At 43.8% G+C, this 26,714-nt stretch overlaps 1 protein-coding gene across 1 annotated transcript; it reads left to right on the forward strand.

Moving 5' to 3' along the window:
• Positions 1-7,007: 7,007 nt before the first annotated feature.
• On the forward strand, positions 7,008-15,744 carry LOC127300270 (sodium/proton antiporter 2). Its single transcript, XM_051330371.2, has 10 exons — positions 7,008-7,290; positions 8,083-8,256; positions 8,384-8,512; positions 9,270-9,446; positions 10,780-10,886; positions 12,104-12,224; positions 12,819-12,880; positions 12,969-13,271; positions 13,957-14,251; positions 15,180-15,744. The coding sequence occupies exons 1-10, from the start codon at positions 7,075-7,077 to the stop codon at positions 15,297-15,299; spliced, it is 1,704 nt and encodes a 567-aa protein (XP_051186331.1). The 5' UTR covers positions 7,008-7,074; the 3' UTR covers positions 15,300-15,744.
• Positions 15,745-26,714: the final 10,970 nt, after the last annotated feature.

Genomic DNA, 26,714 nt, shown 5'->3' on the forward strand with positions numbered 1-26,714 from the left:
GGAGCTCATCGGAATAGTAACTTCGGCAAGTACCAGATAAATACATCAAAATACAATTTCTGAAACAAGTATAAACATGCACTAAATCCATATAAAGATCTATGTATTTGAACACAAATAACCAAATGTTCCATACAAAGATCTATCGAAATCGAACAGACCCCAAAGTCGGCCACGAACAGATCCCAAATCGAAAAATACCAAATCCAATTGACCACAAATCAACCACGAGAAGATCCCAAATCGAAAAAATGTCCCACCTACGACGTGCGTCAATACATGAGGACGGACGGCGGCACACTGATGTGGATGTGACCGAAAGGCGGCGGTGGCCGGGGGCCAAGGGCAACGGAGGTGCGGGGCACCTCGCGACGCCGCCGTGAGGAGCGATTTCTCTGGCCCGATGGTTGACTTCATAACCTCGACCACCTCATGCTGGTAAGCGCCGAAGACGCCCTACCCTGCTCTAGCTGTGATCCGCTCGAGGAGGGGAGGGCCGACCCGCCTTCCCTGCTCGGCTGCTCCAGCCATGGAGCTCGTCGGGGAAAGGGACGGGTTGGAGCTTGTTTGGCCTCGCCGGGGAGAGAGAGGCGGGGTTAAGGATAAGGTGTGGGTGGGGACCGACGATTTTATTCCTAGAGTTTTTTGGTGGACATAGGATTAGCAGATGACAGACATGCGGCTGGGGGCTGAAGAATGAGTGGAGGATAGGAGAGGACAGCCAAAAAAGATGCTAACGCTGTATGGTGGCCATGAGTGAGAAACTGAATCTCAATGTTGATCCAACGGTGGCTAGGGGGTGCTCACGTACCCCCTGAACACCAAATCCACTCTCTTGAATTCAAATGCAAACATTATAAATTGTGCATGAACCTTGGGGAGCTTTCTTATTTTATTTAGAGCACTATATCTCTCTTATCATGATATCTTTGTTTGCCCAATTGGATCTTTGATTGCTTGCTTTATTTGTTGAAGCTCACTTCACCATGTTACTTTTATGCAATCTTTGATCCTCAATATAGTTTGACTTCCTTCAAGTATTCATCATTGGATATGTGCACTTGATTCCACTCAAATTATGAGAAGTGCACACCTTGGGGAGGAACTCACATTATATTGGCTTTCTAAATTTTGCACCCATTTTGGCACTTGTTGCCAATGGGGGCGAAGTTTAGAGGGTTTAAGAGAATGGTCTTATACTTAAGTTTGGTTTGTGCTTAAGTGTTTTGCCTCTCATGCATTCCAGACTTATATGTCTTGCTGGGTTGTATATATATAGTGGAAACTCTCCCAAAGGTTAATCTTGACAATGTATGCAATGAATTCATGTTCATCACACGTGCATACATTGTGGGGGAGTTTGCTCTATATATATTGGTTCTACTCACATCCCTTGCATTAGTTGTAGTTGTGTGAGTAGAGCCGGTGTTGGTATGGGCTAGTAGCTTTGTGTTACTTGACCATATCAAATACAACCTCTTGTATACAACTTATTCTCAGATAAGTTGCATACTTGTTTCTAGTATTCACTATATAAACCCTCTCATTGTGATTGTCATCAATTACCAAAATGGGGGAGATTGTAAGGGTACATTGCCCCTACGTGTGGTTTTGGTAATTAATGACAACCCCTATGGACTAATGTTTTCATTGAGTTTATATGAAGGAATATTCCATAGGTACTACTTGTATTCCATGTGTTGGATTCAAGTATGGATGCCATGAAGATAAAGATACACCTTGTGTATTGGCATCAAGATCGTCGATCAAGATAGTATGATAGAGCATGAGAAGATACACGGTTGACCAATACAAAGAGTGAAGAATAGATTCAAGATTGGTCAACACATGAAGCATGAAGAATGTGCCACGAGAAGTCATGTGGTATGGTAAGCCGTGTCAATCATGCTTTATGAACTAACCCATCATATATGTTTCCTTGCGTTGTCTATGTGGGTTAGGTATCTTTCCATGGGCATGCATAAAAGTGAGATCTCATATAGCCCATGATAGGATGACGTCAAGTGGTGATTGTCATCAAGGTTGAGTTGGACAAGTTCAAGTTGAGCATCTCGAGAGGATCATATGCTTGAAGCTTGCCGTCCATTTGATGATAATGGACATGTGAAGATGTACAACAATGGAGCTTTCCCATCATAGTGTATGGGGGAGCGTTTGTGAGTCTTCACGAAGTAACGATGATCAAGTAAGGCATTCCGGCTTGAGTGGAGCTTGAAGAGCTATCATCAAGATCAAGCGGGATGCGCAAGGCAAAGGTATGGCCTTGCTAGGTTTTCCTTTTACCGGTCTCAAGATGGTTGTTGGGAGACCGGATTATATGATAGATAGCCGCACTATCAAGAGGGGCTTTCGGTTGGGTAACTTGATCACATCGTCTTAGGGAGCTCAACCCTTTGCATGCTTTGCATTCCATAAATCTTGTTGTTTCTTGGTGTTTCTCTGTGTGAGGTTCTTGAGCTTGTTGCTAGCTTTACAACAAGCCCAAGTTCATCGAAAACGGAATCCATATGCATCTTCTATTGCGTTTTCGAGCTTGGAGGTTTTATCGGTGTTTCTTTTATAGATAAGTCAAAACATTCATCTTATGGTTTTTACTCCGTGGGTGGACAATGATGTTTCTATGCATAAAGTTGTAGGGCTTGTTGTCCTGATTCCAACAAGCCCAAGATCATCGGAATCGGAGTCCGGACGCAAAAGTTATCATGGTTTTTGTAAAACATGTTTTCATGATTGGCCCGGTGCCTCGCCCGGCGTGACCGGCCGTCCCACCGGATGGCCCGGTTTCAACCGGCCCCTGGACTGGTGCCAACCGGGACATGTCTTTGTAAGTCCCGATCCACCGGTCCACGGCCCGACCTCAGTCCGGTTTGGACCAGCGGCCCGGTCAGTGGTCGGCCGGATCGGCTCTCACGCTGGGCGTCCGGTGCAGGCCCGGTCGACCAGCTCTCACGCCAGGCGGCCCGGTCTGTGGCCCGGTCCCTGGCCCGGTCGACCAGCTCCCACGCCAGGCGTCCTTGTCCCTGGCCCGGTTGACCAGGCTGCACGAAAAACTTCCACATCTGCCCCAAACGGTCATATTTCGTTTGGCTATAAAAGGGGCTTCTTCCCCAACAGTTTTATAGGGTTCTTGAGCACGTTTTTGACCACCATTGTTGAACCTCTTGAGCTTGCTTCCTCTCCCTTCCCTCCCACGATTCTTGTTCATTCTTGAGGGATCTAAGAGAGGAGATCTAGATCTACAACCTCCACCAATCCATTTCTCCTCTAAGTAAGGGGAACTCTTGGGATCTAGATCTTGGAGTCATTTGTTGATTTCCTCCATTGTTCTTCCTCTCTAATCTCATCCTAGCATTTGTTGCTTGGGTGGGATTTGAGTGTGAAGGATTTGAACACCTCTAGTGTTCTTGCTTTGCATCATTGCATAGTGTTGAGCTCTCCACCACGATTAGTTCGAGTGAGAGACCGTGAGCTTGTTACTGTTGGCTTAGTTGGTGTCCCGGTGACCTCTTCGTGGAAGATTGTGAAGGGGCCCGGGCTTCTCCTTCGTGGAGCTTGTGAAGTGGTTGTGGAGCTTGCCATCTCCGGAGCGGAGGAAAAGCTAACCATAAGGAAAGGGCCATTATCCTTCGTGGGTGTGGCTCGGAGAATAGGGTGAGCCTTCGTGGCGTTGGGGAATCCTTCGTGGGACCTCCACTCCTCCAAACGTGACGTACCTTCTTGCAAAGGAAGGGAACACGAGAATACATCCTCGTCTCCGCGTGCCTAGGTTATTTCTATACCCGAGCTCTCTTTTCTTGTGATAGCCATCGAGCTTGAAGTACATATATCTTGCTATCACTTGTGCTACATATATCTTGTGCCTATCTTGCTTAGCTCTAGTTGTTCTTGTTACACTTAGTTGAGCTTAGCATATTTAGGGTTTGTGCTTCTAATCTAAACGTTAGTTTAATTCCGCATTCTTACAAGACAAATCCATAAGAGTTTTTAATTGCCTATTCACCCCCCCTCTAGGTGACATCTCGATCTTTCAAATGCAACCACAAGTTTAAGAAAAAGAAAAAGGCCCGTTGAGGCCACAACACAAACATGTTTAGGTAAAACTGAAAAAAGAGCAAGCTCAGCGCCCAAGACAGGTGGGTGCTGGCCAGCGGATGGACGGGGCAGGAAGATGGTGTGCCGTCTCCAACATTTATTGCAGCATGTCGTCTAGTCGCTCTCTGCTGTTGTCTACACAACGGGTACCACAACTACAAGAATGTCATAGATAACAATTTTTCAATAACCATCTTATTGCGAATACTCCAGAGGATCCACGACATGGCATCAAACACTGGCCATAAGAGACATCTCTTCTTGCTAGTGTTGTTTGCTCAGTTCTCCAAGAACTCTCCAAGGTCTTAGGCCTTCCAATCAGGGCCGAACACCTCTTGAACATAACTCCATAGGAACATGGCCGCGGGACAAGTGAATATTATGTTCGTTCCCGACCCCGGGATCCCACATAATGGACATAACATGTCCCCAACCCCTGTCGTTTAGCCACCACAACCCCTGAAGGAAGGCGATCTCGAAGCTAATGGCAGAGGAAGATCTTGGTGTTCAGGGGTAGAGGGGATTTCCATAGCGGAGATGTCCAAGGTAAAATGAGCCCTCTAAATAGGGCAAGGTACGCCAAGCTAACCGTAAAGATCCCCGAAGAGGCAATACACTAGGAGACACTATCTGACAAGGCAAGGCAGTGAAGGACAGTGTGAGACTCGCCCACAACGCCTCCCAAGCTGCCGCTTCATCTTTGCCGAAAGTTCTAGGGAACACCACATTCCATAACCCCCCATTGTCCGTGGGGAGACCAACAGGGAAGGCTCAATGCAAATCGCAAAGAGGCTAGGCATGACACCCTTCGAGGGCATCCCCCAAGGGGTCCAACCAAGGTGTCATGGTACCTTCTCTGGAGCCTAAGGAGAAGAAAATCCCAAGGTGAATGTCATGTTTGATGTCCTGGATGGATCGCCAAAACTGCGACCCTTCCGACGATCACATGCCAGGAGAGGTTGCCCCCGTAGGTATTTGGTCTTGATAAGGCAAAGCCAAAGACCTATCCGTAAGGATGCGCCGCTAGACCCATTTCAGCAGGAGGGCCTTATTGAAGTGTCTAGAGGCCAAGATGCCTACGCCCCTATGATCTTTGGGGCACATGTATCAGCCCATTTGACCATGTGGTATTTTCAGCGGCCATTGATATCCTCCCAAAAGAACCGCGATATCTCTTTATCTTTCGGAAGAAGGTATAGCCTTTAATATACATGGAAAGGTTGTAGTCTATGAGGATACTTTTACTGGCTTTTTAGAGGTGAATCTAGCACTCCACGACAGCTTTCATCCTAACTTGACCATCCAGCGGGTCAAGATCCTTAATCAAGATCCTAGTACCTCTGGATCGGGGACGTGGCTTGCCTGCTCCGTAGGTTTGCTCCCATCTGTGCTCCCATTTCATCGCACGGCTTACGTTAATTTCTTTCAGGATCTCTTTGTTTTAGCCAAAACTAAATTGAAATCAGCAGCCGTATTTTCCTTTTCCTCCCGTAATACTCGCGCTATCAGAGCTCCAATCTCCTCCCGCTGTGCCGTGTACTGCTTCATCTTTCTACCTAGCCGGCCATCTTTCTCCGCAGCCTGGTGGCACCGTGCTCATGACTTCTCTATCTGGCGCCATGGTCTGGCCTCTGGGGAAGAGAGAGTACATACGAAGTATTTTGTTTAGAGGAAATGATACTTGAGATCCGTTTTGAAAACAAAAGATAGCCGGGAGAGAGAAACGCGGGGAGACGTTTGATCGTGGTGATTTGCATGCGGAGCACGGATGGGAGCAAAAGTGGGGAGCAGGCAAGCCCCGTCCCTGGATCGGCATCCCCAAATACGTAATGAGAAACGAGGCAATACAACAATTAAGATTGTCAAAGATCCTCTTCTAATTCTGGAAAGGGTTTGACATCCTCTCTTTCATCAAAGTTGATTCTGAGGGTAGACATCTCTTCGAACTTCAGATTTCCTATATCTGCGCCGACACAAAGGGACACGCTGGTTTGTCCCTTACCCTAATCACTCTTAAAAACTTCAATTGATAAATTTCTAACTGCTTTCCCAAGTGTATGTATACAAAATCTCCAATTTTCACAAGAACTGAAAAGTAGGATTTAGCGAGTTTCAGAATACAAGCAGGTTCCCACGAGGCTGTGAATATTCGCGTATCAGTTTCAGTTTGGCTTGTCCGTACACAGATTCCTCCCTCCTATCTAGGGTTGAAAATGAAACGGGAAACGAATAGAAACGTGTTTTACCGTTTTTGTTTTTCTCTATCTTATCGGAATCGAAAATGGAATCGAAAACTCCGAAAATGAATATGAAAACGAAAATCATCGGATATGAATACAGAACGGATACGTAGCGGATACGTTACGAAAATGGATATTTGCCACAACACAATGCGACATAATACCTTGATTTGTAGACTGAAAGACACACATAAATAAAATAATAATAAGACAAGATATATCACTTAACTTCGACAAGCGGCAATTTAACATAAAGTAACACACATAGTTTAACGGCTGCATGCACACGTAATTATACTAAGTGATTAAGGTTAGAGTAATTAGTGGACTTGATACATGATCAAACTCAGTTTCATGTGTAAATGTAGGCCTACTAAATGCACGGGCCTCTCTAGGTTATATTTCCGGAAACTTTTCGTATTTATTTTTTCGGAATTTCCTCTGTTGTTTCCCTTTCCGTCGAAAAGGGCTCTCTCGTTTTCTTTTTCGTTTCCTTTTGTGATTTTGTCGTTTCCATTTCTATTCCTCCAAATATCGTTTTATTTTTCATATTTGGTCCTCTATTTTCTTTTTCCTTCGGAAACAGAAGGAAAGTTTCCCTTTCATTTTCAACCGTACTCCTATCCTATGCATTTCCTCTCTGAACTGCGGGACCCACATACACTGGCTTCTCATCCATCCAACTCTCGGTTGACGGCCACCCCGCAAAACCTCACAGGCAATGGCGCTCTCCTCCTACTTGCTCGCCGGCAGCCGGGCAGCCTCCCCTTCCTTCCCATCCCTCCGCCGCCGCAGCCACCACTTCCCTCCGTCCCTCCTCACTACCCCTCTCCCGCCCGCCCAGCGGTGGCGGCGCTCGCTCCGCTTCTGCGCCGCCTCCTCGCCCCCGCCGCCAGTGCCACCCGAGGATGAGGAGCTCACCGACTACGACTACGAGGTACCGAATTTGACCGATATGGTCGTAATTTATTTTAGTATCAGATTATGGAATCGTGCTAGTGCGGTTTCAAGTTCCTTCCACGGAATCTGCGAACTGCCCACCTCTGTCAAGAGTCAAAGCATTCAGTTCACTTATGCTTTATTTGGGCTAAATGGCAGCAGTCAGTCAATAGCATATTACATAAATTCTACACATCGCTGCTTATTGGGCTAAGGAATGACTCTGTACGGTTTTACTACTGAAAATCCCCCTTTTCCACTTTGGTTCTCACAAGTTTAGAGATACTTTTCCTGATGGAACAGGGTGTATAACTAGTTTGGGAATCCCCCTGTTCCGCTTGTGGAATGACACATTTTGGTGACTACATAAATAGTTTGGGAATGCTTTGTTTAGTGTTATTGCTCAAACTAATCATCATTCACGAATCCCAAAGCCCTTATGGTTATAATGTTGTTACTACAAATTTGGTTTGCATTTTTACGATTGTCAATGGAAGTCTTAGATAAAAATTTCATGTGGAAAAGCAAAAGCACATTTATTTAATACCTGAATTTATTTCTGCTATCAAACTTTCATATGCTTTCATCAGACAATGCATCTAACATGCACCATGCGCCTGTTGCATCGAGAGTTATTTTTATATTGAATTTAGTGAGAGAACACTATGTCATAGGATTTCTTTACAACTGAAAGAGTGATTTCCCCTGTTTGCATTGTTTGTTTGCCTTTTCTACTACCCACTGTGTTCTATGCAGTTTCTAATACCGTCGTGTTTCGCCAAAATTTCAGCTATCAGAGACAACTGGAAATTGCGACCCTTTATGCTCCGTTGATGAAGTTAGCTCGCAATATTTTGAAGCTAACTACAAACCAAAGAATGATCTTATTAAAGCTTTAGCTATTCTTGCAACATCTTTGGCTGGGGCAGCTGCAATAAACCATTCCTGGGTTGCTGCTAACCAGGTCTGTAGATTCGAAGTATCTTCCAGTTTGAACTATGTAGTTTCTTCATCTTATCTCCTTATGCTGGTAGTTATGTATGTTGTGGTAATGATTCTTGCGAACATGGTTGAAATGTTTTCTTTTGCAGGACATTGCAATGGTGCTAGTATTCGCAGTTGGCTATGCAGGTATCATTTTTGAGGAATCACTAGCATTTAATAAAAGCGGAGTTGGATTATTGATGGCTGTTTGCTTATGGGTTATCAGAAGTATTGGGGTAAGCTATAATCTGTGAAGTTATCTTTGAGACTTCAGAAATCTTCTGAGAGTCGATCGTCTCTCTTGAACATCACTTTGAGATTTTTCTCAGTTGAATTGTCTTGATAACAGTTGATATATGCACGCACCCTTAAATAATTTAAGTAGAGAGCAACTTATTCGACGTTCATATTGGCTGGATGTCCTCCTTGTTCCCATCTATGTTTCCATTTCTTAGTTTTTCTATGTAATAACAAAAACAAGAACTTCCCTGATAAGTCTGCATGTCTTTCAACTGCAATCAGTGTTAAAGACATTATGACATTCTTCATGTATATGCTAATTACATTTCCATTATTACGGGAGTGGATTATGGTGCTTAGTTGCTAGTTACTCCCTCTGTACCGATTTAGAAGATGTTTTAGCATCTTATAATTCGGTACAGCGGTAGTACGACTTACAAGCAATGTTTAGTTGCTGTTCATATGGATCATTAAGGGACTCAAAAGTAATCAACTCGTTTTAAAAAGTTATTCTGGATTTATGCCTGTGTGTTTGCATCCTCAGATGTTAAGCTAGACTTTGCCATGAAGATGAATAAGATGTCCCTTCTTTGCTAGTGGGTATCTAGTTTGGAAGTACCATAATTCACTAGGATGATTTACATTTTCATTACAATGATATAATCCTTATGTTATGAATATATTTAAGACTGTGTTAGATGATACTCATTAGTTGATCTTTACTGTTCCTTTTCTGTTCTTCATATGATTTAGGCTCCCTCGACCGATGTAGCTGTTCAAGAGTTGAGTCAGAGTACTGTTGAAGTTAGTGAAATAGTGTTTTTCTTGCTTGGTGCAATGACCATTGTGGAGATTGTTGATTCACATCAAGGTTTTAAGCTGGTGACTGACAATATATCTACTAGAAATCCTAAGACTCTTCTCTGGGTGGTGAGTCTTTCTTATTTTTATGTTTCGCTCACTGAAGTTTTTATTACATTCTATACTTCTTATACTTTTAGTAATTTGCAGTGTGCTACTATGAGAAACCAACACACCGGAATGAGTTGCCAGTGGTAAACCAGGGGGTAGTACCAAAGTGTTCTAGAGCCACACCTTTTGCGGTTATAGCAGACATCTATTTGTCCAGAACAGATAGATGTTTTGAACTTATGATCTATATTGAGTGTCTCCCCACAAAATAAACTTATATTTAGTGACCTATGTCAATAGAGAAAAAGCAACCTTCACAGTACACGTGGTTCCACTTCGATGGTATCTGTCTTTCACCTTGAACTGAATAATTCTCCACCCCTGGTAATTCAATCCAGAGAAAACCTTAAAACTTTCACCAAAGAAATTCTTCCACTTGTCTTGTTTTGCTACTGTTGCACAGTTCTCTTTGAGATGCTTGGTTCCCTATTCATCTATATACCTTACCAACTAACGCAGCTCTAATTCCAGTGACTCAGCAGATTTGATGTTCATACTTGTTTGTCAAATCATTATCTGCCATCACACTGTACCTATCTAGTTCAGGCAACTTTAGTTGGGAAACTCTGCCATATTCTGTACTATGTGTCCAGAGGTCGGCTGTCTCATGATGACCATCCAAGGGGAGGTGCATTCGTGGGCGATGATTTGTGGTGATCAATATGTTCCCCGGATGGCCGACAGAATAAAAGCCGTCACTGTGTGGGAGGTCTTGATTAACCATCGAACAGCGCTTCAGAATGGCAAGCCACGCAAAAAAATCAGCTTAGAGTTGCCCATGGCTTCCAAAAAGCGCATGAAAGGGACTGCACCTGGAAAGAGATGTGATAGACAGAACTAGTAGAGTACTTCCCTGACACCTCCCTCCCATCTCCAGATCATAAATCTCCTGCATCAGGGAGGAGATTGATATCTCTGTTTGCATTTGGGGGAAAGTTGTAATATGCAGAAGATTCCTGATGTCTGCAATTCATTCATCCTCAAAAAGGGGTTCAGCCACCATTCGCCTGAGGTGGATGGATGGTGGGATGGCCTTGTAGAGATCTGGGGCAAAGGGGCCGGATAGAACAACCATTGGTCCAATTTCCGGTCCAAAATTGGATACAAGTCCTTCTGTTGATCTTAACCTTGGGTTCATTTTTTTTTTTGGATCTGTCTTTGGTGAATAAAAGAATGCCGTTGCTCGATCACTCACTGATTCACCGTGTAACCTTACAAGACTAACCTTTTATTTCACAGCCATTAATTATCATGTTTTATTTTTTGATGCATAAATTGTTTCTTATTTCAGATTGGCTTTGTTACCTTCTTTATGAGTTCTGTACTTGACAACTTGACTTCGACTATTGTCATGGTGTCATTGCTGCGGAAACTAGTACCTCCATCAGAGTACAGAAAGTATGACCTCTATTATCTCAGCTATTACTTTTGTACATAATTTTGTAATTCTTTTGCTCTGAAGTCAACATATTTGCTTTCAATGTTCTAATTCATGTATTTTCCTTAGTTTGAATTTTTTTTCTTAATCTGTACAATGTAAACAGTAGTAGAAACCTGGTTTAAAATTGTCCTCTTAATCTCTTATCGTATTTCTACCATTCTTTTCATGAAAACACATAGGTTCAATACCATACTTTGGCACACTCAAGTTAGGAAAGTTTAAGTTTTCGTTGTATGATTTTGCTATATCTCCATAAGCCCAGATTTTACTTTCTTAGATCTATTGCTGACGTATCATAGGCTAATTTTCGCTCCAACATTCGCTCAAGCTGTGCTGATCAAAATATTTCGTAGAAATGCTTTCTAGTTATCAAGATGATCTGGGAGGTTGGCTGAATAAAATTTGAGTTCTTGAGAACATTCCTGTATACTTTCTTTAAATAAAACTTTGGGGGTAGGTCTCACAGTATAAGTAAGAACCTAAATTCCGTGTCCATGAGAGCTTGAACACAGGTGGTTAGATTGTGTACTGATAATTGTAACTTGAAACATTTGTTCAATTGTTCATGCGTCTCAAGAATTTGTTTTACACTGATAGTTGCACCTTACTGCACAAGAAAGGGTTCAACAAATAGGAAACGTATTTAGTGCTAACCACCCTTCTGGCGCAGAAGAGCATGCCATGCTACTTATGGTATCAAATCAACATGAACAGTTCTCACGAAATATATATAGGGTGTTTGAAGTAATGTACGGCAATACGGAATTTTAAGGTTAACTAAAATAATAATACCATTTAGGATAATAAAAAGGCAGAAGAAAAGGAAATGTGATTAATTTTACAAATTACAAGCGTTCTCTTCTTATCTCTCGATGGTGGTATGTCGGTCTATTACCTTCTCAGTTTGCTTGCGGAAGTGTTGATTTGAGGCCAAAATTTTCTTGAAGAGTTATCTAAGGCAACTTGGTTTAGGTTGACGCTTTCTCCAACTTGTATATTAGCACTTGATATTTATCAAAAAATAGGACCTAGTTAGAGACGGGCGTAACATTGTAAATTAGATCTCCTTATATCTCAACAGGCTTGTCTACAGAACTTTTTATCCTTCAATCCATCAATAAATCGTTTCAAGGAGTGTTTGGCATCTTTACTAAACATTGGCTTATTGGGACAGATTATTAGGCGCTGTTGTTGTGATAGCGGCTAATGCTGGGGGTGCATGGACACCAATTGGTGATGTGACAACCACTATGTTGTGGATCCATGGTCAGATTACGACTGTAAACACAATACAGGTTAGATTTGCACATTGATCCTTGTATTTTCTCTAAATTGTTCATTATGCTAATATTTCCTAAATGTTAGAGCTGTTCATTATGCTAATATTTCCTAAATGTTAGAGCTCTCTAATATTTCCCTATTTCAGGCATCCTATATCATGCATGTCGTTAGTGATGAACCTTATAAAGGTTGATCAACTTTAACTGCTAAAAGAAAAGAAGATAAGACAACTCAGCTCATTCTTTTTTCAGCTAAAAAAAGAAGATAAGACAACTTTTTATTTATCATATTCCTATATGAGTGCTATTTCTTTTTGCCCAACAGTATTATTAAATTTTAGTCAATACTGCATATTGCTATTAGAGATAATTTGTAGTGCAAAATTTAGGTGAATTGCTTAAATCAGTATAAATTGAATGGAAGATGGTTCCAAATCTGAATTTTCTCAAGTATGGGGATTATCCTATAAAAAAGACAACATTATACAGAATAAATCTCATGATCTCGATTGCGAGCAACCAATCATTTTATGAATTTTGTGTGTTTATTCTTTTTTTCTGCATGCTGCTTCAGCAAAGTGCTGAACTACTTGGCTTATGATCTGACAGGGCTTGTTTGTCCCCTCCGTAGTTTCACTGGTGGTCCCACTGGCCCTGATGTCCCTCACCAGGTTCTTTAAAAAAGGACTACTTCTGCTACATGATATTAAGCAATATTTGTGAAGCCTTATGGAATAATTTCTTATATGTTTCATGTAGTGAAGCAAATGGATCAGATCAGGCATCTTCCAGTTTGCTATCATCAGAACAGATGGCTCCTCGGGGGCAACTTGTATTTGCTGTTGGACTTGGAGCCCTAGTGTTTGTTCCAGTGTTTAAATCTCTCACGGGATTGCCACCTTTCATGGGGATGCTCTTTGGTCTTGGGATTCTCTGGATTCTGACAGACGCGATACATTACGGAGAATCTGGAAGGCAGAGATTAAAAGTTCCACAGGCACTTTCACGGATTGATACACAAGGAATTCTATTCTTCTTAGGTATTCTGTTGTCGGTCGGCAGGTAACTCCCCCCCTTCCCAACGTGGATGCACGTCAGCTTGATTATGTGGAACTCGCCTTTAGAAAAGCTGTGGAATATTTAAACCATGTAGCTAATATCAGGTTTTATGACTGTTGACCTACAACTGTTAGTCTGCATTTTATCTAATTTCAAACATATATATTATCTTAAGCTTAAGATTTGATATAGCTAAAGATGATGTGGAAAGGTAGTCTTTCGCTAGAAGGCTGAGTAGCAGAACTAGAAAAGCCTGTCATCTCAAAAGAATTAATACGACCTATCAGTGTGAATATCTCCGGAGATTCTATACTCAAAAGCACCATACGCCCTCTGAGAGGAAGAACCTCCGGTGTCTGAGTCCCTGCGGCAGCCGGTGAGAGGCGGCAACAGCGGCGGTAGGGACGGCAGGAGACGATCTAGGTTTTGTTCAAGAGCTAAGCCCTAAACGTGCTTCAATCCTGTTGTCCAGTGTTATGGATATTAATTGGCCAATATGTTATATACACGTAAGACAATGTCATATGTGCAGGAAAGCTCTTATGCAGCTCTAACTCTCAGTTCGTTTCTATGCATATAAAACTTGGTTACCCTGTCGTTTTCTACTTCTTACACTCTAGTCCATTGCCAGTTGGATGGTCTTAATTTTCTAATTGTTGGTTTTGTTATTTCTGTTTCTCTGCACTAGCTTGGAATCTGCAGGGATTTTGAGGCAGTTAGCCAACTATCTTGATGCCAATATTCCAAATGCTGACCTTATTGCAAGTATCATTGGTGTTGCATCAGCAATTATAGACAATGTCCCACTTGTTGCTGCAACCATGGGGATGTATGACCTGACTTCGTTTCCTCAAGATTCAGACTTCTGGCAGCTTGTTGCGTTCTGTGCTGGTACGGGCGGCTCAATGCTTATCATTGGCTCTGCAGCAGGAGTGGCTTTTATGGGAATGGAAAAGGTGGATTTCTTTTGGTATTTTCGCAAGGTAAACTTCTTCTTTATTCAACTCTTCAAAGGAGATGTGAAAGAGCAGAATAACAATCGACAGTACGATCTATTATAGGGGAAAAATCCCTCAGCAAGGTGTATTGAGTGCATTTTTTGATCTTTCACTCTCAAACTTATTCAATACAACCCATATTTCTGATATTGTTTCTTTGAGTAGTTTTCAGTAGAGTTCAGGGCAGAACTTTTATTTCAGACTGCAGCGTAGCTTAGGCCTTAGAGGTTTCTCTTCGGCACTGCATTTTAAGAAAAATATGTTTCCAGTTCTTTTAATATATTATTGCTCGTTAATAGGGATAAAACTGCAGCAAACAAAGTGTGCCCTTTTCACTGTCCTGGATTTAGAAGTATAGGTCAAATAATGTTGAATTACGAGTAGACTCCCTACATTTCTTTGATGACTTATTTTTGGTGAGTTGGTTGGTACATGAAAGCATGGCGATCAGAGAAAGATCATGGCTAGCCACAGGATATGCAGACGGGTTTGTGTCCTGCTGTCTTAGTATGAGGATTAGAAAAAAAGAGCAAGAGTTCATATATATCTTCTCATGACATGTAGATTTGGATGATGATTGAATAAGAGTTCTTGTCATTAATAAAGAGCCATATGCATCAATTGATACAGAGGCTGGGGCTGCCCCATTTCGAAAAAAATAAGAGTTCTTGTTCTGATCATGTCCAGTCTAGTTACATTTTAGAGGGACTCTTTTGTAATTGTCATCAAGGAAAACGAGGTTTTTCATTAGAGTTCACAAACTTGGTGACCTTGACTGCCTGACGTAGACAAATAGCATCGTAGGCAATTAAATAATGCAGCCCTGTATAATACAGTGCATGCCATATTCCAAGTGATGTGTGTCCCTGTGAGTTAAAATTGTTTGTTGACATGGTACCTGTTGTGTTTGCAGGTGAGTGGTTTTGCCCTTGCAGGTTATGTAGCCGGTATCATCACTTACCTAGCTGCTCAAAATATCCCTATATCTCTTCCCACTTCACTGGCAGAGATTCCATTTATCACGGGTTCATAAAAGGTTGACCATGACGGTCCTTTAAGAAAGAGACATTACTGTAGATTGGAGATGAACACACCCTATTTCAGAATGTTTTGGCAAAGAGGGGATGTTTCCAACTTGGCTCATAAATATACGGGCTGAAATGGTCGAGAAATAAACCGTGCACTGAGCTCCACATTTTGTGTAGCAAAACTGAAAGGCTCGGAGTGTATGATAGAAAAGTTAGGTGTGTGTAGCCTAGAGCAGAATGATCATTTGTAAATTAAGTTCGTAGCTGCCCTTATCAACAAAGGATAAAAACATGGGCTTCAAACTCACGAAGATCGGTTTTGACTTTTGAGATGTCTACTTGTTGTAACGATGAGCTTTCACGGTATGCTTTTGGAAAGAGAGGAGATCTGTCTGATGGTACATGTAATCCTGAAATATCATCACTTGGTACTATCGTTGTTCGTTGGAAGGAGGTGATCCCAGGCTGAATGCCTTACCATATATACTCTGCGATGTATGTGCTCCTCCTGCCTCCTGGTATATTTTCATGTCAAACGAACATCCATTTGTAGTTCCTTGTTCTTAATCGCGAACATCCCTTTGCAATTCCCTGTTCTTATAATTTATGAATGGGTGGTTTAGGCCATTTTCAAATGCCCGACACAAACGGATCAAACGTGTCTATTTTGGTCCACGCGGCTAAGGATGCAAAGTGGCTGGCATGTCCAGGCCGATGCATTTGAAGGCCAAATTAAGGCTCGAAATATGTTGCGGCGGACACAAGGCGTGTCCATGTTCTATGTCCTCGGGCCCACCTAGCGGCTGGTCAGCGGACTGCTTCGCTTCCAAACCTACGCTGCTTCGGCTTAGCGGTCGTGCCAGGTCTAGCGGGCGATGGCTGGCCTTCTGTGTCATCATCAATAACGTGTATGCCGTCCTTTTTATAGCTAAGCAATCGCACGCGTAAGTGCTCACACATCCATCGCTATTGCCATTCCGACATTGCTTGCTCCACAGATCACTAGTAGTTGAAACCTTCTGGCTTTACTTGCTCCACAGACCACTAGTAGTTGAAACCTTCTGGCCCCCGTTGTCATGTACCGGGAATGGGTGGACTGGCACGAGGCCACCCAACTCGCCAAGTATGGCATCCTCCTGCCACCCAAGGCGACAGTGCCTAAGGGCTTCGGCAATCAGCCTGAGCAGGTTCCCATGCCGTCTCTACCCAAAGGCAAGGAATTTGGCTAGGAGATCTTCCGGAGACGGCAGAAGGAGACGCTGTGGCTCGACCCATAATACGACGCCGGTAGCGCCTACTAGGCAGCCTGGTTTCGCGAGTAGCGAGAGGACGCGTTGAACTGCTTCGATGGCAAGCACCCGCCGACGGAGAGGAACAAGGCCAAGATGAATCACGTTCTGGTTAAAGCCCAGCCGCACGGTGGAGAAGGTCATCGAGGATGCCCCACCATGTAGCATTCATTCGGGAGGCCACGGTTGCCGGTATCGTCAACCTCGATTCTGGCAATGAAGCACAGGAAGTGCCGCCAGCACGAGCGCTCGGCGACGAAGCCTCCGATGAAGAGCCCTCAGATCCTACTAGTTATTTACGTTTTGTATGAATAAATGATGAATCCTACTATCTCCTTCTTTTTCTTCAAGTCATTGTTTCAATGTAAAAAAAAAAACTATCTCTCGCTGAGAAATACGTCGGGCCACTGAGGCTACCCAAACCAAACGGCCAGTTTTGTGTCTACCGGCTTGATCCAAACGAATCAAAACAGATACATTTGGTGTTTTTTCTGAGAGTACGCGAAGGCGTACCTATAAAGAAGGTAGAATTTGATCACAAGACGAATACATCTCGCTGTGAACAACGAGTGCAGTACGAACTCCACTCCGGGCTAATCCGAAGATAGCCACCCCGAAATTACAACTCCGACACACAAAAAAACCTCCTAAGAGGAGGATCCCTTACATGGTTTCCATGTGAGTCTTGTCAAATGCTCTGAATCAGGCACAGTTTGTGGGTGGGTTGTGGGGGGACATAACACTGCCCGGAAGCAGAATTGGCATCGCTGTATCTGATATTCTGATCTGGTTACCAAGTGCCAAAATGAGCTTTGTTACTTGGGGCCCGTCCTACTCCTATGCGCGCGCGCGCTGCTATCGTGTGCAGGCAAAGGCAAAGGCGAATCCAAGTGCCTGCCAACATAGGCGGCATGCAGCAGTGTCAAACTCACATGAAAAACAGGGAGGCAGCTAGGCAGGCGGTAACAGGATGAACCGATGAAGACGACACCGCTAGATTTCGCACACATGTGACGCCGCTGTGCTGCATCAGCATATGCTAGCAGCTTTACGCCGCTAGGGTACCTCCACATGTATCTTGATTTGTCACGGAACGAAGACGTGGACAGATGTGATTAGAAATGCGTGGAACCAAACGGTAACATCTGGCCGTTCGTGCATGTGCGTAGTGCTTCGTGTAGAGCCAAAGACGGAAAGATTCCCGTGGCACGTACGTGGCTGCGTGCGTGTGCCTTTTTTTGCTCAGTAAACTCGTGACTCGCTAGTCGCTTCACTTGTCCCTCTCCGCTGTCAGCCACCGTCCTGATCGACGTGGACGTATCTTAGTCTCTGCATCGATTGATGCATGCAGCTTTTTAGTACCTTACTAAAATTTAGGTATTACAAAGGATTTACATCATGGATCATCTAGGATCGATATATTGATCAACCATATTAAGAAAGAGGAGAACATGAAGTAACTATGGATCAATTGATCAACATGTTATTCTATGATAAAAAAATGTCAATTAAACTGCATCTCTAACCGGTTGCACCCTGGACCGTCTTGTTTCTCTGTTGGCTAGTGGTAGAACCACGTATAGATCCAATAAATAGCCAAAGAAATTAGCTGCATAAAAGAAGTTGTTTTAAAATTGTTAAAAATGTAATCATTTTAGATAGTATTTCACTTAGATTTGTGCTCTATCCTTTTTTTTTCAAACCCAGCCAACCAATTCCCAAACAAATTTGTGGTGTTAGTGGGTGCAATAATATTAAATGCTATATGAACAATGCACTGCCCAACTTAGCTAAAGGGCACAAAATAAACAAATATTGTATAGACTCAGTCCTCCTAATCAAAGAACAACATTTTTTACTGCCTTCCCACTTTCGTTTCGCTAAATTATCTTTAGTGAACATCACTTTACGATAAAAGAACCGCATGAAAATCCTTATCTTTAGTGGTACTTTTATTTTTCATATACATTTTCTAAGAAATCTTGTGTGGTCATTAATGTAATCTAGATACAATATTTGACCCATATGAACCCGATGTTGTTAACTTCCAAACAGAGACATCCAGTTGCGTGGTTAGACGAACATATATCAAACATCTTGCTAGATGAAGCCTCCTTTCCCCTCGATTTTCCTATAATGTACATCTAAAGCCTATGTTCAATGGTACTCGAGACATAAATAACAATAGCTACCAAAACTTGTTTTTCGTTGTGCTATGTTATAAAGAGACGAATATTGCTACAATGTAGGGGAATCACCCAGCCAAGTACCTTCTCAGAAAACGAGTTTCCTGGACTGTCTCCTCCCCAAGAATTACGACGTCCACTTCCACAAAGACTGTCTCCTCAGCCACCAGAGGGTACTGATGTTGCCGGTGCCGAACTATGGCTAGAGAGGCGCCAGAAGATCGCCTGTCGATGGTCACTGCTTCCTCCATACCTCGTCAACAACCCCGCGGACGACATCAACTCACCAATGTGGGACACCTCGAGTAGGAACCGCGCAACCGTATAGGGTTCCTCGACGACGACCAGTACAACTACGACGCTCCGCCATCGTCGGGAGTGAAGGTGGAGGTGGAGGCGTATGTCGGCGACCAAATCCCATGAGAGGAGGAGCGGGATGACAAGGATGATTTCGTCAGCTACCTTGTCTACATCGCAGAGAAGGCAAAGGAGGAGGGCATGGTGCAGCTCCCCTTAATGCGGGAAGGCGTGGATGAGGAGAAGGCGATGAGGCTGGCCATGAAGGCCTCGCCGGAGCAGCCTCCACTGCCACATGTGCCGCCTCGCTATGTCACGGCGGTCATGCCGATGAGGAGGCCCTAAGGGTCAACATGGACGCTTCGGGCGCACCACCGCCTCTATCTAGTGGCCTGCGCCAGCCCGGGCCTATCCTCCACCTCCTCCAACGGCGAATCCACTGTTGTCCTAGGCACCCAACTACCCATGGGAGCAACAGCCACCAGCTTCATCGACCGTCCCTCCTCCTTCACCGCCAGTCCACCCAACTAGCCATGGGCGGTGCCGGAGATCGTGGAAGAACGCGTCTCAGCTGATTTTATCTTCGCAAACAAATCAAAACGAGCATATTTTAGATTAAAATACGCCGTGCCTGGTAGACGATGCTGCCGCTCAACGGTCAACGCCCGGGTCAAGGCGTCGAGGTGTCTGTGCCAACCTAGCGCTCGCACCTATTGATCGGTGCCCAAGCCACACTAGTAGGAAAAGCCTCATCAGTGGCGCACCAAAAATGGATTCTATGGCGCATGGGAGGTGCGCCACAGAAACGTCGCCACAAAAATAAGCTTTCTGTGGCGCACCAGCCCATGCGCCACAGAGTTAACGTATCTGTGGCGCACGTGATCTTAGGTGCGCCACAGAAAAGAGTGCGCCACAGAATTGGTTTGCAGTGCGCCACAGAATTTGCTTGTATTATACACGATTTTGTGCTGCCTCCTGTACACATGCAGTTTATAGACAACAATATACTGAGATATACATGTTATATACAGCAACATTCAGATATAATATAAATATCATGTACATTGCACAGATATAACATAGACATCATCATCACATTACTTAGATCCCGATCGAGATACATATATAGTGGCAAGTGTCAAATGTTTTGCATACAACTCTTAATTCATACAAAATTCACAATTTCGAGATACAAAGTAGTCTTCATCCTACAAAGTAGTCTTCATCTGGTTCCTCCTTTGCTCCCTCATCTCTACCCACCAGGCTCGCTTGCATCGGGGTCCTTCATCCAGTTCCTACTATGATGAAAATGGAAGAAAGTGAGACCAACAAGTCCGATGCACAAGAGAAATGGAATAAATGCCTCATACATTGTTGGTCAACACAAATATTAACATTCAGGGACGGTGTAAGTGAGACCAGTCCGATGCACAAGAGATTGATATTTGTGCTATCTTACCAGGCTCACTTACGCCGCTCCCGAGTGTACGGTGACCAAACATTTTAATCATCGGCATTTTGAAAATCTCAAAGCAAATGGAATGACAAAATGGAATAAGTGCCTCATACATTGTTGGTCAACACAAATATTAACATTCAGGGATGTCGTAAGTGAGACCAAGTCCGATGCACAAGAGATTGATATTTGTGCTATCTTACCAGGCTCACTTACGCCACCCCCAAGTGTACGGTGACCAAACATTTTAATCATCGGCATTTTGAAAATCTCAAAGCAAATGGAATGACAAAATGAAATAAGTGCCTCATACATTGTTGGTCAACACAAATACTATGATCAGAAATCATAGTTGCAGTATACACCGCCGTATACTTTGCAGAAGGGCCCCCTTTCCCCGGTCGGCGTTCCGTCAACGGGTGCTTGACGACACAACAACGCCGATCTGCATCTCCGGCGCAGAACCACGGCAGTCCCTCGCTGTCCCGGTGAACGAGTCCTTGATGCAAAGACCGTGCCGGCTTTGCCCATCATTATGCCGGGCCGTGTTGCCGCGCTTCAAGCCGTGTGTCCGCGCGCTTTGTTCGCCTTCTTGCCGGTGAACCAATAGGCTGATCGTTGGAATAAGGAAACCGATGACGGCCGGTCGCAAGATTAAATTGCGATCGGCCGTCATCGGCTTCCTTATTCCAACGATTAGTCTATTCGTTCACCGGGCAAAAGGCGAAGAGTGCAGGGCGCGTGATCGACACGGCCGAAGCGCGACAACGAGGGTCGGCATGATGCTAGGGAGGCTGGCACCGTCTTGGCATTAAGGACTCGTTCACGCATCGGACGGCGAGAGAAGAAAAGTGGTCTGCGCCGGAGAGGCATGTCGGCGTTGTTGTCTCGTCAAGGACTCGTTCACGGAACGGCGGCCGTGGAAAGGGGCTCGTCTACAAAGTATATTGCGGCGTATAGGTGACCAAACATTCTAATCATCGGCACTAAAATGGAAGAAAGAGCCAAGTGGTATCTCAACTAGATATCATATGCCTCATACTTTGTTGGTCGAAACAAATATTAACATCCAGGGATGGAGTAAGTGAGGCCAGATAGGATGCACAAGTTGATATTTGTGCCATCACACCAAGCCTCACTTGCTCCACCCCCGAGTGTACGAGTGATCGACCAACCATCTAATCATCGGCAAGTACAAAAACACCAACAAACCAGCAACCATGGTGACATAAGTCAAGATGCTCAAACACACATAGCATGCATGGAGCAGATGCTCCAAAGGGATTATTCATCACTTGGTATATAGACCAAGTGATGCTGGCAAAAGAGAGGCCAATCAAGAACCAGTAAATCCAGTAAGTGATAGATATGCCTAAACAAGCAACAACACATAGCATATCCCAGCTAACCAGATGAGACAAGTCTTGGTAGCCAACTGAATCACCTAGCACCACCTAGCCTTTTAAAACCATCAGAAACATTCCTTTTTCTTCAAAGGATACCACAGTGGCATTCATTTACATGATCCCCTACTGTGGATATCTCTATTTTCATCAAAGCCAACAAGAAATAGAAATTTATCATTACTCAGTTGAGTTCAAAACAAAGCTGGGGTACCATAAGGGATTATTCATCACTTGGATGATGCTGGCAAGAGAGAGGCCAAGCCTGAGCTAGTCAATCCAGTAGAGATGGATATGCATAAGTAAGCAAGAACACATAGCCTATCCAAGTTAACCAGATAAAACCAACCTTGACAGCCAACGGAGGCGGCGGCGGCGGATCCAGGCGACCACGGAGGAGAGGGGAGAGGGGAGAGGGGAGGGGCTCGGGAGAGGGGAGAGGTGAATAGACGGGGGAGGGCACGGGCGAGATGATATAAGTCCCTTAATTCTGTGGCGCACCCGAGCAGGTGCGCCACAGAATCAACTACTTCTGTGGCGCACTGAAGCACGTGCGCCACAGAAAGAGTTATTTCTGTGGCGCAGCACGACATGTGCGCCACAGAAATACCTACAGTAATAATTGGTGGTGGCAGGATGTGGGCCCCACATAGTTTCTGTGGCGCACTACCAAAGCGTGCGCCACAAAATTAAGCTATTTCTGTGGCGCACCCAGAATGGTGCGCACCCAGAATGGTGCGCCACAAAATAATATTCTGTGGCGCATATTTAGTGGTGCGCCACAGAAATAAGCTCCGCCTATAAGGGTTTTCCTACTAGTGCCAATGTGACCAGCGACGCAGTTTTCCCACATATATGTGGGGGTACGTGACCCGGACTTTTGGCTCTCATCTACGCAGCCCCATGATATCTACACGTCCGTTATCAGCTTCGTGATCCGTGGACAGAGTAAGAGGAATATAGAAGTAAATGAGTATACGCTTCTGCAAAACATGAATAGGCATTTAATGGGCTATAGCTGGCGGCACTGGTACGTACCACCTGGTACATGATGCAGGGTCGGCCTAAGTTAATTTCATATTGATGACTAATAATGAGCTCACCGGTTAATTCACTAATATGAAAATCAGTACATGTGAAAATAATTAATCTCAGAATGCTGTTGCAAAACAGAATAATTTCATGTATTGTGCAACACTAGTCAGTTGAATAAAATATACACAGAAAGAAAATCATAGCTGAATAATAAATATATTGAAGATAACTTAAAATTGTTTTTCCAAACGTGTTGCACAATATCCAGTAATTAATGAAAATAAAAATAGTTTTGCTTAATATCTTCATCAAAAATCAAAGGTGGCAACTTTTTGGAAGAAAGACGTATGACTATGTGCAAGGAAACGTTCCAGATCAAACGGCCGGACATGACCAGAAACTATAAACTCTAATAATTTTGCATACCTCTGAACACTACTAATAGAATCAAAATTATTAACTAATGCAAACCATGGAAGTCTTTGGAAAAGCTGAGATCAGTTGCACCTCAGCAATCAGGTTTCCAATTCTTTTTTATAGATCAAGGGCAGCAAGATACAAATTAATAATAAAAAACCGTGGCTGCAAAATCAAATATTCTGAGCTAATTAAGCTGTCTAATTCTCAATATTTATCCATATATTAATGAGAGCTATTGCTAAGCGACATATCAATGAGAGTAAATGCATTCCTGCCACTGGTATGGCCTCATGGTGTGGGGACCTTGTAGATAGATACGAAACAGAATACATTTTGGTGTAGTTATACAAACATAACTGCAAGCAGGCTACAAGTAATGGACGGCTCCGGATAGTGAACCAAAGGTGAGATATGGGGTGAGGGCATCCGCAGGTTCTCCTATGTAATTTCGTGGGGGTACGGGCTTATCTCCATCCTATGCTCTATGTTTGAGATCCGTGCTCTGAACTTTGCACACACAACCCTGCACATGTACACTTTCATTTCCCTATAGGCAACAAAGTGTACCGTGTTCATTTCAGAGTTGACACAAACCGTCCCCAAATTCTCCCGTCTCTCTCCCCCTTATCCTCATCTCTCTTCCTCCGCGCTCCACATGACCAGAACAGTCGCCGCGCCGAGCCCCGTCCGGCGCCGCCGTGTTCGACCGGACGAGCCCGCCTCGTCCCGCCCCCGTCCGGCACCGTAAGGCTGCTCGTCGAGCCCGGCCGTTGCTCCCCGTTCATGGCGCAGGTCCCCTTCCATGGCAGCGCTGATCTAGGCCATGAGGGTTCCGAGCTGGGTCCGACTGAAGCAGTTCTCCCCCGACCGGATGAAGGGCTCGCCGATTCATGGCCACCGATGGCTACCTCCGCCTGGATCTGGCCATGGAGGGCTTGATCCGAATGCTCCATGCATTTTATTTTGGACATTTTTTGTTTGGATTTGAACCCTGTTGGATGTGAGATGTTTTTGTCTAGTTTCGATTCTTTGTGATGGGTTATGTATGGATTTTCTGTTCTTCTATAAATCTTGGAAATTTATGTTCCAAAATCTTGTCCTATTTTTGATGCAAAACCTGAATCATTGTACAGTAGTACAAAGAAAATGCATCTTCCATAAAGAAGAACATATCCTCTATTTTTCCTCCATATGCAGAATATGTTTGCTTTTCGATTCAAGATTTGCTAAGAATTTAGGTCCGTACATGGGTGCAGTCCAGATCTTCCAGAAAATAATAGTGATCCATGACAGCTTGTTCCGAGGATCTCTTAATAAGCATGTAGTAGTTTCAGAGGGTGCTTTTACAATGTGCATGGAACATGCTGGGTTGATTTTGCCAAAAAGCTGGCACCAATCTCAAAGCATAATGAACTAATGGACGTCCTAGATAGGACGGGGACGCCCACATATATGTAGACTTGCATTTTCGATGTGACCAGTGGCTCCGGAGTGGACCAGCAAAGCCTAATTCTTTCCCCCGTGGGCACGGAGCAGTGTTGCGCCATGCATGCGCCAATTGGCTCCAAAACAACCCCCTGACCAAAGCTCCGCTGCTGCCTCGCATGCATGCATGCGCCTGCTGCTCCACTCACATCTGCCGTCCGGCGACCATGTGTACACCTAAATATTCCGGCGACTTTTGCCGCCGTTCGTTTTATCGTGGAGCAATCTAGTTGGTTGGAAACAGTACAGGGCATGCGAATTTCACGCTGCCTGGTTTCAGCCAAATCTGATATGGCGGTGCCAAGTCCTCCATGGCCACGCCACGAGTAACATCTGTCAAGTTTGAGTTGGCTAAGTAAAGTAAATGAATATTACTACGTCTATCTATAAAACAATGCCGTAAATTTGTCTAAATTTAGATCTATTTAAACACTCTTTAGTGTATAGACATATTTAAATTTATAAATCTCCGACCACCTTTTATGAACGGAGTGAATACAACATATCAGGGGTAGCAACAGCCGATTTCAGAGTTCATGTTCAAAAGGTAACTTTTTGCAAGATTTTATGGCTTACAAGTGGATTTTTCCACCTAGAATTCCAATGGCATTTCCTCATTTTTGTTTGACTCACTAATGTATGTCTTTGTTTACTTTTTTTTATTTCTAAATGAGGATTAATTAGCGGCCCGACCTCTACATCAAATGCACTCAACATTCATTATTAAGAGTTTCAAGAATCCATACTCTTACAGCTTGAAGGATCATCTCGTGCTACATGAATAAGCCATCAGAAAAGATAATACATAAGATGCCTACGCATTTTGTATTATGTTAGTACGCTGCGAGCCACCAAGGCTGAAGATAGTATGTACGATCAACACAGTGTGTATCAAGACTTCACAGGTTCCCGATGATCCTCGGGAAGGTGATAAGGCCATATGTGGATCAAGTCTGTAGCTTTGTGGATAACCCGAAAAAGAATCTCGTACATTCTACTCTGCTAAAAATCACATCATTTTAACGACTCCATATTGTCCAAAGCAAAGCACAAATGCCTACGTGAATCCGAGAGTACAGTGCAATTACGAATGATCGAATGCCACCTTTGTCCTAAGTATTTTTCCACCACATCATGGTTGTCAAGCCTCATCACTCCCCGTCCTTAGTTTCAATCACCTGTACTTGGTGGCATTGGCATAAAAAACACTATTGTCTAGCTTGTCGTTATGCACAAAGAAGCTTCATAGACGAAATTTTAGCTTGAAGAGCGGCGTGATCTTGATTTTTGCAAGATATGATCTTCCTAGGCGAACTTGTGAAAAAGGGATGTAGGAGAGTCAACAAGGATGAACACATAATAGAGCACATCAGAGCACACATAGATTAAGACTGAAGGCTTTCTGATGGTGATTGTGTTTTTACAAATTAACACCAGTGATTAAATTCAAGATGGGATCCTGTCAATTCCATTAATTGCATATGCTAATATGTGATTATAAATGAGTGAATTCAACCTTGTTCCACTAGATAAATATAAGGACTGGAGCATGATTGTTCTCTAGTCAATTTTATGGAGCGACCGCCCCGCTATGCGCCCCCTCCCCTCTCATGCTTTCAATTTACCTCTACATATCGTGCTTCCAATGTACCTATACGTCTCCAGCTTCTAATCTCCAATCTCATCGCTAGATTTCCACCTCGCATGAGCGATCGGGCTATTCTCACATCACTCGATGAATCGATGTCGAGACCTCTCGCGTGTACTCAGGCCTCGGCTCTTCCTTGTGCACGACCACCTCACACATGTTTTACCGGTGTCCCTCGGGGCCGTTGGTGAAACCAAACCT

The sequence above is a fragment of the Lolium perenne genome, chromosome 5 (genome assembly GCF_019359855.2).
Source record: "Lolium perenne isolate Kyuss_39 chromosome 5, Kyuss_2.0, whole genome shotgun sequence".
In the NCBI taxonomy this organism is placed as follows: domain Eukaryota; kingdom Viridiplantae; phylum Streptophyta; class Magnoliopsida; order Poales; family Poaceae; genus Lolium; species Lolium perenne.

Coding starts and splice junctions, on each gene's coding strand:
- LOC127300270 (XM_051330371.2), top strand. CDS start 7,075: ATGGCGCTCTCCTCCTACTTGCTCGCCGGCAGCCGGGCAGCCTCCCCT. Junction 12,225..12,818: donor CGACTGTAAACACAATACAG/GTTAGATTTGCA, acceptor ATGATCTGACAG/GGCTTGTTTGTCCCCTCCGT. Junction 14,252..15,179: donor TCTTTTGGTATTTTCGCAAG/GTAAACTTCTTC, acceptor TTGTGTTTGCAG/GTGAGTGGTTTTGCCCTTGC.